Source organism: Coniophora puteana, assembly GCF_000271625.1.
Source record: "Coniophora puteana RWD-64-598 SS2 unplaced genomic scaffold CONPUscaffold_2, whole genome shotgun sequence".
Taxonomy (NCBI): Eukaryota; Fungi; Basidiomycota; class Agaricomycetes; order Boletales; family Coniophoraceae; genus Coniophora; species Coniophora puteana.
The window spans coordinates 1,703,392-1,717,056 of NW_006913054.1; the positions used below are offsets into that span (position 1 = coordinate 1,703,392).

Here is a 13,665-nt window from a genome sequence, read left to right on the forward strand (position 1 = left end):
TCGCATTTGCTTCCGTTGACCCGTACGGTACGCGAATGCATCGGCTTTAGGCCAGGCGCCCAACATATCCTGTGACGTCTCAGCTTGGCCAGGTCCCCGTCAAATCAGCTTAGTTCGCCTAAGAAATAAATTTTCAGGAAGTCCCATTAATTTTGGTGCGTGCCCTCCCCCAATTTTGTTCCGACTTTGATGCCGCCGTCTTTCCATCTGCCTTCTGTTCACAGAAGCCGATCGCTCGCTTATCCAAAACGGGCTGCCCGACGCCAACCTTATTCCTGCTCCGGCTCCGTTGACGCGTTCCGCTCATCGCAACTGGCTTGATGCGCGTGCTTCGTATCCCAACTCCCGTCTTCCATCGACCCAGAGTTTCCATTCCATGTCTTCTTGTCTTCTTTGAAGCTTCTGCATGTTGGACAGCCGACGCCGGCTTTCCTCACCATGCGCCCCACCGCAGGCCCGCCAATCTCCACGAATAAATGAAAAACACAACGTTCAAAGGCTCTCTTTCTCCGACCGGATCTGGACACGCGATGACGTCCTCTCATCCATAAATGGTAAAAATGGCTTAGTATACAATCTCAGATAGTACTGACAAGCTCCCCGCAGTGTGTCTGAAGGGCTTGCATTAAGGAAACGATGGATATTAAATGCCAACGATGACGGTGTAGGGACAGGGGAGGGTATCAGAGCAGAGCAGTCGCAAATCCTGTCTGTGTCTATCGAGAAGTGAAGAACCACGACGCCCGCTTTGCTGTGTGAACCGGTTAGTATGTCCGACGGAAGACTCACGTAAATCTCAAACTCACCACCACTGTGGTCCGACGCGTACACGATCACGACATCCAAGCATCAGTACACGACCTCAAGGCAGCAACATGTCACTTACCCTCCGTCTTCGTTCTGCAGTCTGGCCAATGGGTTCGCCGACGAGGCGCCTCCTGCTACAGGGCCACCACTGACACCAGAAGCTGCCGCAGACCCTCCTCCACCTCGCAAGGGTTTGGCAATTCGTCCAAAGCCCAACGTTGTGGTGGACGCCTTCTGGGCTGTTGAAAATTCAATGTTATTAGCACATCGTTTGAATGAAGGATATCGGTCCGGTCTACCTCGTGCTTGATCCAGTCTGTCTTTAACCGACTGCAACTGGGCTTCAAACTTCTGATTCTGGACGGCTAGACGACGGTCAGCATCTTGCAAGAGTGTCTCAAGGTTCTGTATCCGCTCGTTGCGTGCAAGCAGCTTCCGCTCCGCAATGCCGGCCTCCTTTTTCAAGGCAGAGTTCTGGTCCACGAGCTATGATAGATGTTCAGGGTCGGCGGACGAAGCAGACAACTTATGACCCGTGCAACTCACCTGCTTCTGCACAAGAGTCAGCTGCTCTAGATTACGTTCGAGGAACGCCATCTTCTTCTGCTGGGCCTTGCTGTTGCTGTTGCGAATGACATTGTTGTACTGCTCCTTAATCTCATCTAATTGGATCTCAAGCTCAACGACCTGTAGAAAAAATTAAGTGACTTGTAGCTCGATTGTAGCTTGAACAGGCGCCTTCTCACCTTCTCGCATCGGTTCTGCAAGTCACGCATGAGGCTCTTCTTAACTCCATCAAACTCGGCCAATTGAACATTGATGGCTTTGCGTGTCCGCTCGAGATCCTGAGCGCTCTCGGCCAGGTTCTTGCCGCCCTCAATACCGGCAGACGTCACTGCAAATGCGCGCTGAAATGGGTGTTAGCTTTGTCCCACTCAGTCACTGCATTGAAGTACCTTGAGTTCCTCGTTCACGCTTTTGAGGCTGTCGATCGTGGCATTTAGCGAGCGGATCTCGTTGCTCTTGATCTCCATCTGCTGCTTCAGGTCTGCGACTTCGGCAATGCTGGCGTCCCTCTTAGCCGCATATTGAGTCTCAAGTTTGCTCTGTCATACACATCGCGAAGAAGATTAAAGAGCTCGAAAGATAGATTACTAAGACAAACCTTGAACTCAGCCATCGTGTCACCGGCGTCAACATTGCTCGTTTCCTCGTCGTGAATAGTCTTCTCTGCTCAAGAGGTTAGCATGGTGTAGAGATCGACTGTGTCACAAATACCTAGCAGCTCCTCGTACTCAGCTTCCAAAGAATTGAGGCGAGTCTCAAGTTCGTCACGCCGGCGGGCAATCATCTCAGCCTCTTCCTGACTCTGTTGCAAACGATCAACGGTCTCGCGGACTAATGACTGGTTCTCGGTAAGCGAGCGGCGAGCAGCTACCACGTCGTCCACGCTGAGGTTTGCCACAGCGTCCTGGGAGTCAATGGCATCAAGCTTGGCCAGCAGCTGACGAAGCTGTTCGTCTTTCTCAGAGAATGCGCCTTGCTGGAGACCATATAACATCAGTTCCGAACGTGTTGGCCAGGATGTTGGGCTTACAGCGTCAAACTTAGCCATCATCAAAGCCATCTTCTCCTGCTTGCGCCTTTCCTTGTCTTCGGCAGAAGCATCCTTCTGAGAGGTGCGAAGCTCAGTGATAACCCTCTTAAGCTCGTCGAGCTCATTCTTGCCATCCTGGTTCTGCTCCTTCAGGATGTCGATGGTAATGCTGCTCTCCTTGTTGTCATAGTCAAGACGTTCAACTTGAAGACGGAGCTCGTTGAGGTTAGCAGACATTAATTTGTTCTCCTGCAAAGCTTCTCAGTAATGTTACCCTGACAAAAGCGACTGCACACACGTTTGACAAAGAAGTCTCTTGCTCCTTGAGGAAAGTCAATTCCTCCCGGAGCTCCTTGACAAGCTTGTCGGCGCCAGTCAAAGCGCTCTCCCTCTCAGCCAACTGATCGCTGAGCTCATTCTCTCTCCGTAAGAAGTCCTCCCTCTCATCTTTGTCGAGGCCAACTACAGTCGGCGTCTGAGGGCGGCTGTCAGCTTCATTCTTGATGCCCTCAACAAGTGGGTTGACAGGGGTCATGCTGCGAGTAGAAGGAGGTGTAGGCGAGGCTGCCGCCGATTTCTTGGGCGCAATCGGCTTATCAGCGGTTGTCCAGTCTGCCTGGTCGACCTGTCCACCAGAACGCCATATAGCAAGCTCGGCCTCGAGGGCTTGGATATACGTCTGGTGCTTGGTGTTTGCAATGTTTGCTTTCGAAAGCAGACCCTTGAGTTCCAGTGGGGAAAGCTCGGCATTGACACGGGCAGTGTTCTTGATAGACTTTGCACGGATACCGAACCGGAGAGTGCCCAACGTCTCAGATTCGTTATACACCGACGGTGAGCAGTTGATGATGAGAGTTGTCCGTGAGTTACCACCAAGAGATTCTTGCAGAATACGCGTAAGCTTCGAGTCACGATAAGGGATATGTTTGGCCTGAAGGAAGGTATCAGTGCGAGGTCAAAAGATCATGTCATTTCAGACGTACTTTGCTGTCAGTAAGTGCATTGATGACCATACCAAGCGCAGACAAAGACTTGTTGATCTTCTTCGCTTCCTCGAGGGTCTGACCCGACGCGCCAGTTTTACCGACTTTCTCGGAACCAGCCAGATCGACGAGATAGAGGTTACCGGTCTTCAGAGCACCAGACTCAGTATTTCGTTGCTGGATCGTAATGAGGAAGATGGAATGTGATCGTGAACTCTCGGCGTTCATATCTGCACCACAAAAATAAGGCATTGGAAGGCTTTCAGAGGATAGATGAATGCTTACTAGTCGACGTGACAACACGAGCAGCACCACCTTGACGCATGATTTCGTACACCTCTCGCGCACTGCTCACGTAGTAATCTGACAGGTTCTTGACATAGACGCCCTTTGATTTCTCCTCATGCACTTGCAGGTTATCGTTTTGGGCTTCAAAAGTTGTGAGATTGGGCATGCAATAGACTTTTAGCAAAAGCAGCACTTACGTGCGAGAAGATCGCGAATGCGCTCGAGATAGATCTCCATGTAGGACACCTTGACAACGTATTCGAGATGTGACTCTGACTCTACAATGGACTGGAAGATTTGCTCCGTTATGCGTGGTATGATTCCCTTCAAATCTTCCGAGTCGATGTCGGCACCCTGACAATAGTGAGCACGCGTGATTTGTTGGTGGAGGGAGGAAGTGCGTACCATCATCGTGAATGTCTTTCCACTACCAGTTTGACCATACGCGAAGACAGTGCCATTGTATCCGTCCAAGACATCTATCGGCACACGTCAACCGAGATCGAAAGGATATGGGCGATGGGAAGAGTGTGCGACGCCGTAATGACGCGATTTAAGTTAGAGAAACATACCCTTTACGATGCTGAAAAGGTGTTGCCACGTTAGCGTCATGCGCGACGCGACACGTGAAATGGGATAGCTCACTCTTTCACGCCATAGTCAAAGACTTCGTGCTGCTGGGTGCCCATAGGGAAGACCCTGTCGAACGTGAAACCAGCCTTCTCCGGGCCTGAGATTGCCTGGGAGTTCTTCATCTGTACGGTTGTGAAGGAATCATCGAAGGCGACGACAATATCGCCGCCCTCTCTCAGTTCGAGAGCATTGGGAGGTCGAAACCTGGCATGGTATTAGATATGGAGGAAGAGAGCGAAGTGTCGGAAGGAGATATGTGAGCTGGAAGTAGTTGATTGCTTGCTTACCTGCAGACAACCTTGATGTTGGTCGAAGACATGATCGCCGATCCGTCTGCTGGAGAGATGAGAGCCTAGCGAGAGCCTGACGGCAGTAGGAGGGCCTCAAGCGTAGCAGAAGGTACGGGGCCTGCGACCGACAAAGGAGAGAGGTGATCGCGACAGGAACTGCTGGCTGCTGCTACCAAAATGAGTGTCGCGGTGGAAGGCAGCACGGCGCGCCAGCCTGCCCTTCCAATTCAGTCTCAGTACTAGTGGCTGCTGACACTTGTAGCTTACGATAGCTTACGACAGTTCTTGCCTACACTTTGCTCTGCGCAATGTTCTGAGAAAGAAAATCAGACAAGGGCTACAAAATTAACATTGTACGGCTCAATGCTAAGCGCTAGAGTATTACATGCAACTTGATATGCAAAATGGGCTGTATACTTAGGGTACGAAAATATGCAACTTGGCCCCGTACGCCAGTACATATGTGCTGCAAAAGCATTACTCGTCGTCGCTTCCGATCGACGGAGGAGCTGGCACGCGTCGACTCGAAGATGCAACAGTCCGCCGAGCCGTCTCTTGCTCCTTCTGGGCGGCGTCTGCAGCATCTATCCACTCCGAATATATATCAATGGGCTCCGTCAAATCTTGTCAAACGACCAACATAAGCACCAGACAACAGGGGTCAGGAGCTAAGGAATCGAGACGTACGGTTGACTTTGCTCTGATACCGCTGATCGCATATCCTGCATGCCAGCTGCGCTATGCCCTCCTTGCGGTCTATTCTAACAGTCACAGAATTATCATGGTGGCAGAACAAACACGTGAAGGTGGTGTCTGGGTGGAATTAGAATCGTATGAGCAGGTGCTTGCACAGTGAAATACATACCAAGCGGTTGTTTTCTCCTCGCCGCTGCAGCGGCGGGCTTTCTCGACGACTTTTTTCGTTTGCCCATGGTGGTAGCACTAGGGCAACCCTAATAGACAAGCGCAAGGCAGCTGCAGTAAATGCAAGCGCCAATTGGACTTGTTCTATCCACAAGCCGAGCCGGCGGCGTGCTCATTGATTTCCCACGGATACTCGTGACGAGAACGCGTCAAGCGTATTTTGCTTTGTTGATTCAGTCGCGCTCACTGTTTCGGCCAACGACCAACGGCTCCCCACCACATACCCGCCGTCGCCGACAATGGCATCCCGCAGACCCCCTTCGTCACGTTCGCGCGCAACTCCAACATCTCTACCTACCTCAAGGTCTCGCATTGCCACCTCGAACGCCAATGCCCAGCGAGCTCCTACACCAGCGTCCGAAGTCCGGACAGACAGCTCTACAGCCACAGCTGGATCATCATCATCCTCGCGCCTCGTCAAGTCCAGTCCACAAGGCGAAAGTGAAACCAACATACAAGTTGTCATACGCTGCAGGCGCAGGAACGATCGCGAGATTCAAGAGAACTCGCCCATAATCGCAACCTCCGCTGGGGCGAAGAGTCAAGACGTTACCATTGAGACCGCCATCCCCGTCTCGAGTCTCGGAGTCGTTACCCTCGCCCCCACGCGAACATATCCATTTGATCTTGTTTTTGGACCGGAAGCGGACCAGGCAATGATCTACCACGATGTCGTGAGTCCTATGCTTAACGAGGTGCTCATGGGGTACAATTGCACACTCTTCGCATATGGTCAAACCGGCACTGGTAAAACGTAGGCTACAGTATCATTGTACCCGGCTCACTCTGATGCTGCACTCTAGCTACACTATGCAAGGCGATCTCACGCCGACGCCTATGGGTAACCCATCTGCAAATGCCGGAATGATTCCTCGCGTCCTCTTCAGGCTATTCCACCAACTCGAGACTTCAGCAGCGGACTACAGTGTCAAGATCTCCTTTGTTGAACTGTACAACGAAGAACTTCGTGACCTTCTCGCGAATGAGCTCGCACCGCCTGCGGGCTCTGCTCAGCCTATGGGCAAGGGAGGCGCTCCAGATAACGGTCAAGGAGGCCTGAAAATCTTCGATGACTCAGGGAAAAAGGGCGTCTTCATTCAGGGTCTAGAAGAAATTCCTGTCAAGGACTCTAAAGACGCCCTTGCTCTTTTGACTAAGGGCAGCCACCGGAGGCAGATCGCAGCCACGAAGTTCAACGACCATTCAAGTCGTTCTCATTCCGTTTTCTCTATCACCGTGCACATAAAGGAGAAGTCAACCATGGGCGATGACCTGCTTAAAGTGGGCAAACTCAACTTGGTTGACTTGGCCGGTTCAGAGAACATTGGCCGGTCGGGAGCTGAGAATAAGCGAGCGAGAGAGGCTGGCATGATCAACCAGAGTCTTTTGACACTCGGTCGAGTGATAAACGCCCTTGTGGACAAATCGTCGCATATACCCTATCGGTAAGCCGTGTCTTGAATAACATGCTTAAGTGTTCTAAAGGGGTCAATACATCTTCGACGTCGTAGAGAATCGAAGCTCACTCGCTTGCTTCAAGACTCCCTTGGTGGGCGGACCAAGACTTGCATCATTGCGACGATATCCCCTGCGCGCTCAAATATGGAGGAAACACTCTCGACCCTTGATTATGCCCTACGAGCCAAGTCCATCCGCAACAAACCCGAGGTGAACCAACGCATGAACCGAAATTCCCTCCTCAAGGAGTACATCGCCGAGATCGAACGCCTGAAGGCTGACGTCCTCGCCGCACGCGAGAAGAACGGCATATTCTTTTCCGAGGAAACATGGAACCAGCTTAGCGCTGAGCAAGAGCTGCGGCAGACGGAGATGCATGAGGCAAAGAAGCAGGTGGAGATCGTGGAAAGCCACCTGAGGAACGTGAGGGAGGAGTTTGAGCAGAGTATTGGGCTGCTGATGAAGAGGGACGGAGAACTGAAGGAGGCAAAGGAACAGCTGAAGGAGACAAGGGGTGAGCTGGCGGTCCGTGATGGGCTACTGAAAGCAGCGAAAGGTGCACTGGAGGAGGAGATTGTTATTCGTCAAGCCTACCAAACGAACGAAGAAACCCTGGACGGTGTCGCGTCAGGGCTGAAGCTCGTTGCAGGGGAGAGTGTCACTGATCTAAGCAGCCTTTTCGACAAAATTCGTAAGTTGTGTAACTTGATCGATATGTATAATGCTCACCATTGCAGAGCGCAAGACCAGCCAGTTTAACTCAAATGCGAAAGCCGTGTCTACATATGGGAGATCCATAGGTTCGGATGTCCAGAGGCTGACCTCTGCACTAGAGGCCTTCAACAAGACGTTCAGCAGCCATGCGGAAAAACTGCGAAGTGAGATTAAGCAATTTCAAACGAAGGAACTTGAATCCATGTCAAGTCATTCTGAGCGCATCGATCACCAACTTAAACGCGTCCAGGACTCGCTCAAAGTCATCCAGACCAAGGACGAGGTCTCTGCCGATGCTCTCGTGGTCATGCAGAACGCTGTACAGGAGTCACAGACTACACTCAAGAGTGGCTTCGTCGCTTGGTCCGAGTCTCTGCGTTCTACCTGCAAGACTGTTTCCAAAGAGAGCTTTGATTCGAATTTGGCAAACTTGACCGCTGTGAGTTCGGCTTGTACGACCCACCATAGCGCACTAACATGACGCTCGGTAGATTGAAAACGCCTTCATGAACATGGATCAACTCATGAGCTCAATGTTGTCCGATGCCATGACCAACATACAAGAAGACGAGCAGATATCATCGCAAGCGTCGACCACCGCTGAGAAGATGTCGCAAATCGAGATTGCCCGTCTGCAAGCCCAGAACACCCAGCTAACCAAGCTTCTCGAAGCGGAGCGCGCCAAGTCCCAGAAAGCCAAGGACGAGCTGGTCAAGCAGATATCCGATCTGCTCGCCGGTTTCGTAGCAAGCCGCGACTCTGACATGTGTTCGACCTTTGGCTTTGTGGCTCACGACAATGCCAAGGGCGAGGAAGAGATGAAAAAGCATGCGCAGCAGCACAGGGAGTTGATGGCAGAGCTCTCAACGAGACACGCTGAAGCGGCTTCTCAGTATCGCGAGAGAGGTGTGGAAGCCAAGCGTACCAGAGATGGGGCTTTGAAGGTCTGTCATATCCACCCCTTACGGTTCATGATGCTGACGGGTGACGGGAACAGTCTCTCGGAACTGCCAAGACTTCTCTTGAAGACAGTTTTGCTGGAGTACAGACCGTTGTTACGACTGCCACAAGTACATACTCCGGCGAATTGCAACGGAACGCGCAGAGCCTCAATGCGTCGTTCATGGGAGGTTAGTGCATATCCTCCAGGAAACATCTTGTCACCTGTTAATCACCTATTATAGGTCTCGACCGCCATAATAGAGCGAAGAGAGCGCGAATTGATGCCACAAGTGCAATGTCGCTGGATGTCGATGCAGATCTGCGACAATTGCAGCACGGGCTGTCGTCTAGCTCGCGCCATGTCGAAAGCCATGTTGGAAAAGTCAATTCAGAGGTAGCAATCTTACCTTCCTCTTGGCGCTCAAGACTGACCCTCTCCTCAGACTGGCGCTTTGACACAGGTGGCGGACCAGTATCACCGCGAAGCTGGTAGTAAACTCGGCACGTTGAAGGAGAGCACGAAGTTGTTGATTGACAACGGTACGAAAGAGGATGTGTCCACTGGCTTGACGCCACGGAAGAGGGAGTGGGAATACGTCGATCATTGGGAGCTCACCGGCAGCCGCGATGCTATCCTCAAGTCTTGGAAGGGGGGAGATTCGTCTAAGATCCCAAGCCTTGAAAGATCATTATCAGCTTTGTCGAGAGCTTCCTCTCGTGGAACGAATAGCCCTGTGGATATGGAAGACGAGCGAACACCATCTCCAGAGTCCGTTTGCGAACCAGAACCAGAACCGGAATTACAACAGCCTAACCCAACACCGCCCATCTCGTTGTCGTCCTCGGCCTCTTCGACCACGACATTAGCCATGCCACCGCCTCCAGCACTTGCGCCCGCGCCTGCATCTGCACCACCACCACCACTGAAGAAGGCCGCGTCAACAAAGTCCGGTCTGCCCGGAGTGGGTACGCTGGCGGAGAAGCCAACGAACACGCTGCCGACGCGGCAGCTGAGGAGGATTCGATGATCTTCTGTTGTTTCCCATACCCATCTATAGGACTAGCATTGATTAATGTCTTTATTTTTGTTCATGTACTTATCTTATCGGACGCATTACGGCACCAGACACACGAGGGAAAGAGCTGACAGTCGTTCGACGTCGTTCCGGTCCCCACATGACCCCGCACGGACAATTCTAGCACCAGCCTCGACTCCCCTTTTCCCTCGCTGCCCACCTACTCACCTCCACTCTCGTTCGCTGGTCCTTTTCCTTTTAATCCACCTTCACTTCCACCTTTTCTTCCCTTGCGGATAATACACACATCCTACCTGTCACCCGCGGTAGCAGGCAACACCACTAAATGATTGCACCGAATTTTTCGGAGTTAACCAGCGGCTGTGTCGAGCAGGCCTGTCGCTCTAGCCTCTTCGACCTGCCCTCCGAGCTCATCATTGAAGTCCTCCGGAATGTAGATCATTGCACAATACTCAGGTGCTGCTCGGTGCGCTTGCTCCACCGCGTGTGTACACTGTGTTCTTGTGCTGACCCTGTTGAAGGTTTGTCACCGGCTCAAGCACATTATAGACGATGCTCTCGAGCTGCAATACATCATCGAGCTCGCCCTCGACGGCATGGTCGACGGCCCGCCCAGCACGCTCTCCCCGGGCGAGCGCCTGCTGCTTCTCCGGCGACGAAGACGCGCGTGGCACTTTCTCGAGTGGAGCAAGCAGCACATCGTGCCCATGCCCGGCTCATGCCAGGCGTACGAGCTCGTCGGTGGCGTCTTCGCCAAGACGGCCAGCACGGACTTCATCGTCGCGGGCTCGCGCCATTTCATGGCGACGTGGCTGCCCAGCACCGGCACGGGCGTCGCGGCCGGCGACGAGGGCCCAAGGACGCTCACGAGGGACGACATCGGCATCACGACGCGGGACTTTGCCATTGATCCGTCGCAGGACCTGATCGTGTTCGTGAAATCCGATGAGTGAGTGCGTGTGTGCGGTTGATTCAGTTTAGGCGGCTGACCGACATTTACGCGGCTGGGCGGGCAGGCTCAACTTTGGGATGCCAGACACGCTTACGCTTGTGCTGCGTGCGATATCTACGAACGAGCCGCACCCCGAAGCGCGTCTGCCGACGCTGACGTGCTCTGTCCAGTTTCCGCTCAATAGCGCGTTTATTCAGATCGTCGATGATGTGGTCGGCATGCTCTTTTACTCCGAGTTTGAGCGTGGACCACGCATTGTGATATGGAACTGGCATGACGGAAGCATACTCGTTGTGCGTGGCCCTTGTCATTCATTTACAGGCTCAAAAGGTGTTCATTAATCTTCATTGTTAGGACCGAAGCCACTACGACCTTCCACATCTTACATGGGACTTTTCCTTCCTCTCTTCACGCGCCTACATCATCACCTGCGCAGCCGGCCCAGGATCGATCGAGATATTCACATTCGACGCACCAAACCCATCACGCGTGCCCGTTCATGTCGCAAAGCTCCAGCTTCCACCACTACAGCCTCGTGTGCAAGTCGTCGGCGTAACAGCGCACACCGGTCCATTTGTCGCGCGTGTTCCTGCCGGCGTGCCATTCGCCCCGAACAACGATGAGCGGCTACATGTCGTCTCGATGCAGTACCGCACTCAGCCGCAGGACATGCCGGGGTCGATGCCACGATTCTGTGTGGTATTCAAGAATAGTCTGCCGATGGAGTACATTCGGAAGTACCGCGAAGAGAAACTTCAGGAATGCGCCACTGTGCTGTGGCACAGCTGGGGGCCGATGAAGACGCGGTTCCTCCCGCAGCTGGCACCGTTCCAGTGGCTGCGGTACGTGCACGGCATGCGCTGGGTCGTGCCCATCTTGCCGGTGGCGGAACGAGGACACCGCGTGCAGGTGCTGGACTTTAACGTGAGGAACACGCGCCGGCAGGACTTTTTCGCGACGTCGTCCGCAAGTGGGGACGGAGAGTCCGGTTCGAGGTCAGCGCCTGCGTACAGCTCGCATGTTGCACCGGCGTCTCCGTCCGATTGTGGTAGTCCGTCGAGCTGCCATGGGCCTCCGGCCATGTCGCCGTCAGAGCTCGACAACGGGGTGCGGTCGGCGGGGGGAGCCCGGGTGACGGTCCACACGAACGTAGACCGGGTCGCGGAGAGCATCTTTGTGACCCCCGTCGTCAGTTTCCTACCGTACAGACTAGCCGAGCCGACCGGGATGGGGCCGTACTCTGGCGTGATGATTGACGAAGAGCGTCTGATCGGGCTCGAGGTGCGTTTTCTCTTTATTTCTTGCATATGGTCTGTGCTGACATCGGGCTAGCATCCCGCGTTTTCGAACGGGGACATGAAGCACATCCACGTGTTCACGATGTAGGCGGACTGTGGGCTTTGTTTCGTCTGGGACTTGCGGTACGATAGGGATTTGGAAGACTGAGGCTATTAATCAGTGTACATACATCAATTGTACTACACAAACTCTGCTTGAACTACTAGGATTTGCTGAGAGTTCGTGGTGTTACGTAAGCGACTGCGAGCTGGAAGGCGGGTCGCAAATGGCCCTGGGCAATCGAAAGCTGTGTCGTCACTTGCCTCTCCTCGTCTACAGTTGTACGACATAACACACGATGGCAGCCGGACTGAAGAGTATGTTCTAATTTATTCAATATTGAGTTCAAGATGTTTATATCGTGTATTGTGCAGCTGTCATCCTCCTCTCCTTCGTCCTCGCAGTCGGCTTCCTGCTCATCATCCTCTCCTGTGCTCTCTGGGCCAACTGGCTCCCCCTTCTCGTTGGTGCGCACCTCACACCATCCTCCGTGCTCAAGCGTCATACTCACACCCATATCGTGATCTCCCCTCAGCACTAACTTTTGTCCTCGCCCCGCTCCCCAACGCGCTCTTCGCCCACTGCGGCGCAGACGACTTCTCATCGTACGGCGAGACCTCCGCCCCCGTCGACCTCGGCCGCTTCCTCACAGCCGTCGTCGTCGTCACCGGCTTCGCCCTCCCCATCGTGCTTGCCCACTCCGAGGTCATCCGCCCCGCGGCATGCGCCATGTCCATCATCGGCGGAGCGTACGTCCCGCTTCCCGCCTATCCTGTGCTCACTTGTTGACCGTGTTGTGTCACCGCAGCCTTGTGTATGGCACGATTCAGGCGTACGCAGCCGCTTTCAGGCAGGACGACGAGTACGAGTAAGAAGGTCGCGTGTCGATCGCTTGGCGCTTATTTATTGCACGGTGGCCCCGACGACTCGTCAGAGACTCCACCGCCTTGTTCATCCTGTCATCATCAGCCCTGAGGATGCGTAGCAATATGCTGTTGTAAATGGTGCAGGCTTTAATGTACGGTAATAGCGAATATCTCGATATGAAGCCCATTCATAAGTTGGCGCCATGTACCCATCCGTTCCTCGTCACGTCGGCGCTCACGTCTTCGGAGGTCCATTCGAAGGAGGAAGCCCTCCAGTGCGTGAACCCCCCGCAGCACCACGCTGCTTCTCCAGCACCGCCAGCGCCTGCGAGACGAGCTGAATCTTGGGCCAGATCGAACCAAACAGCCGCTCGTTCTCCGCCGTAAGTGTCCGCGCGACGTCCTCCTGGAACTCTTCGAGCAGCGGTGTCATCTGCTCGAGAAGGGAATCGCGAAGCGGCTCGCGCAGCTCTTCGATCAGGTAGTCGACCGTCGGCACGAACACGGGCGGCGGCGGAGGGGGCGTGGGCGGGCGGGCGAGCGCCGCTTCTGTCGCTTCCATCAGTACCTCGATCTCCCTCTGCATCTCCGCCTGCTCCTTTTTATGCGCCTCGATCGTGTCAGCCAGCTGGGCAAAGACTTGATTGTTAGTTGGTAGTGTCAGCAGGACGTAAGGCGAACGCACCTGCTGCTCATATCGCTCCAGCTGTTCTGTAAGGCGCCGGACCTCCCCCTCCGCCTCGGCATCCTTGTACATCAAACTGGCCACCTCCTCCGCTATAGTGCCAATCTGATCCTCGTGGTCAGCGATACGCGCATAGCTGGCCGCCGCGTGC

The 13,665-nt window shown here is 53.8% G+C and overlaps 5 protein-coding genes across 5 annotated transcripts; 3 read left to right on the forward strand and 2 right to left on the reverse strand.

The window, feature by feature from the left end:
- Positions 1-882: 882 nt before the first annotated feature.
- CONPUDRAFT_48655 (kinesin heavy chain) lies at positions 883-4,627 on the reverse strand (the record flags this gene model as incomplete). Its single annotated transcript, XM_007765902.1, has 16 exons — positions 883-1,046; positions 1,107-1,293; positions 1,354-1,494; positions 1,554-1,715; positions 1,764-1,913; positions 1,973-2,040; positions 2,086-2,350; positions 2,405-2,653; positions 2,703-3,335; positions 3,388-3,617; positions 3,673-3,816; positions 3,873-4,029; positions 4,081-4,154; positions 4,248-4,258; positions 4,321-4,512; positions 4,596-4,627. The coding sequence occupies 16 exons, from the start codon at positions 4,625-4,627 to the stop codon at positions 883-885; spliced, it is 2,859 nt and encodes a 952-aa protein (XP_007764092.1).
- A 305-nt stretch (positions 4,628-4,932) lies between these two features.
- CONPUDRAFT_134997 (Elf1-domain-containing protein) lies at positions 4,933-5,566 on the reverse strand. The gene is made up of 3 exons (XM_007766554.1): positions 5,464-5,566; positions 5,286-5,411; positions 4,933-5,221 (listed from the first exon to the last, which is right to left on the reverse strand). Exons 1-3 carry the CDS (start codon positions 5,528-5,530, stop codon positions 5,076-5,078), a joined length of 339 nt encoding a protein of 112 aa, XP_007764744.1. The 5' UTR covers positions 5,531-5,566; the 3' UTR covers positions 4,933-5,075.
- A 195-nt stretch (positions 5,567-5,761) lies between these two features.
- Positions 5,762-9,869, forward strand: CONPUDRAFT_117785 (kinesin-domain-containing protein; the record flags this gene model as incomplete). The annotated part of the gene is made up of 8 exons (XM_007766555.1): positions 5,762-6,276; positions 6,326-6,967; positions 7,034-7,671; positions 7,718-8,133; positions 8,186-8,638; positions 8,692-8,824; positions 8,879-9,030; positions 9,080-9,869. 8 exons carry the CDS (start codon positions 5,762-5,764, stop codon positions 9,662-9,664), a joined length of 3,534 nt encoding a protein of 1,177 aa, XP_007764745.1. The 3' UTR covers positions 9,665-9,869.
- Positions 9,870-9,907: 38 nt separating this feature from the next.
- Positions 9,908-12,137, forward strand: CONPUDRAFT_117787 (uncharacterized protein). Its single transcript, XM_007766556.1, has 5 exons — positions 9,908-10,139; positions 10,195-10,622; positions 10,690-10,918; positions 10,980-11,906; positions 11,958-12,137. The coding sequence occupies exons 1-5, from the start codon at positions 9,999-10,001 to the stop codon at positions 12,009-12,011; spliced, it is 1,779 nt and encodes a 592-aa protein (XP_007764746.1). The 5' UTR covers positions 9,908-9,998; the 3' UTR covers positions 12,012-12,137.
- An 80-nt stretch (positions 12,138-12,217) lies between these two features.
- Positions 12,218-13,460, forward strand: CONPUDRAFT_117788 (vacuolar protein sorting 55 protein). The gene is made up of 4 exons (XM_007766557.1): positions 12,218-12,280; positions 12,338-12,430; positions 12,499-12,712; positions 12,772-13,460. Exons 1-4 carry the CDS (start codon positions 12,262-12,264, stop codon positions 12,833-12,835), a joined length of 390 nt encoding a protein of 129 aa, XP_007764747.1. The 5' UTR covers positions 12,218-12,261; the 3' UTR covers positions 12,836-13,460.
- The last annotated feature ends 205 nt before the right edge of the window (positions 13,461-13,665 follow it).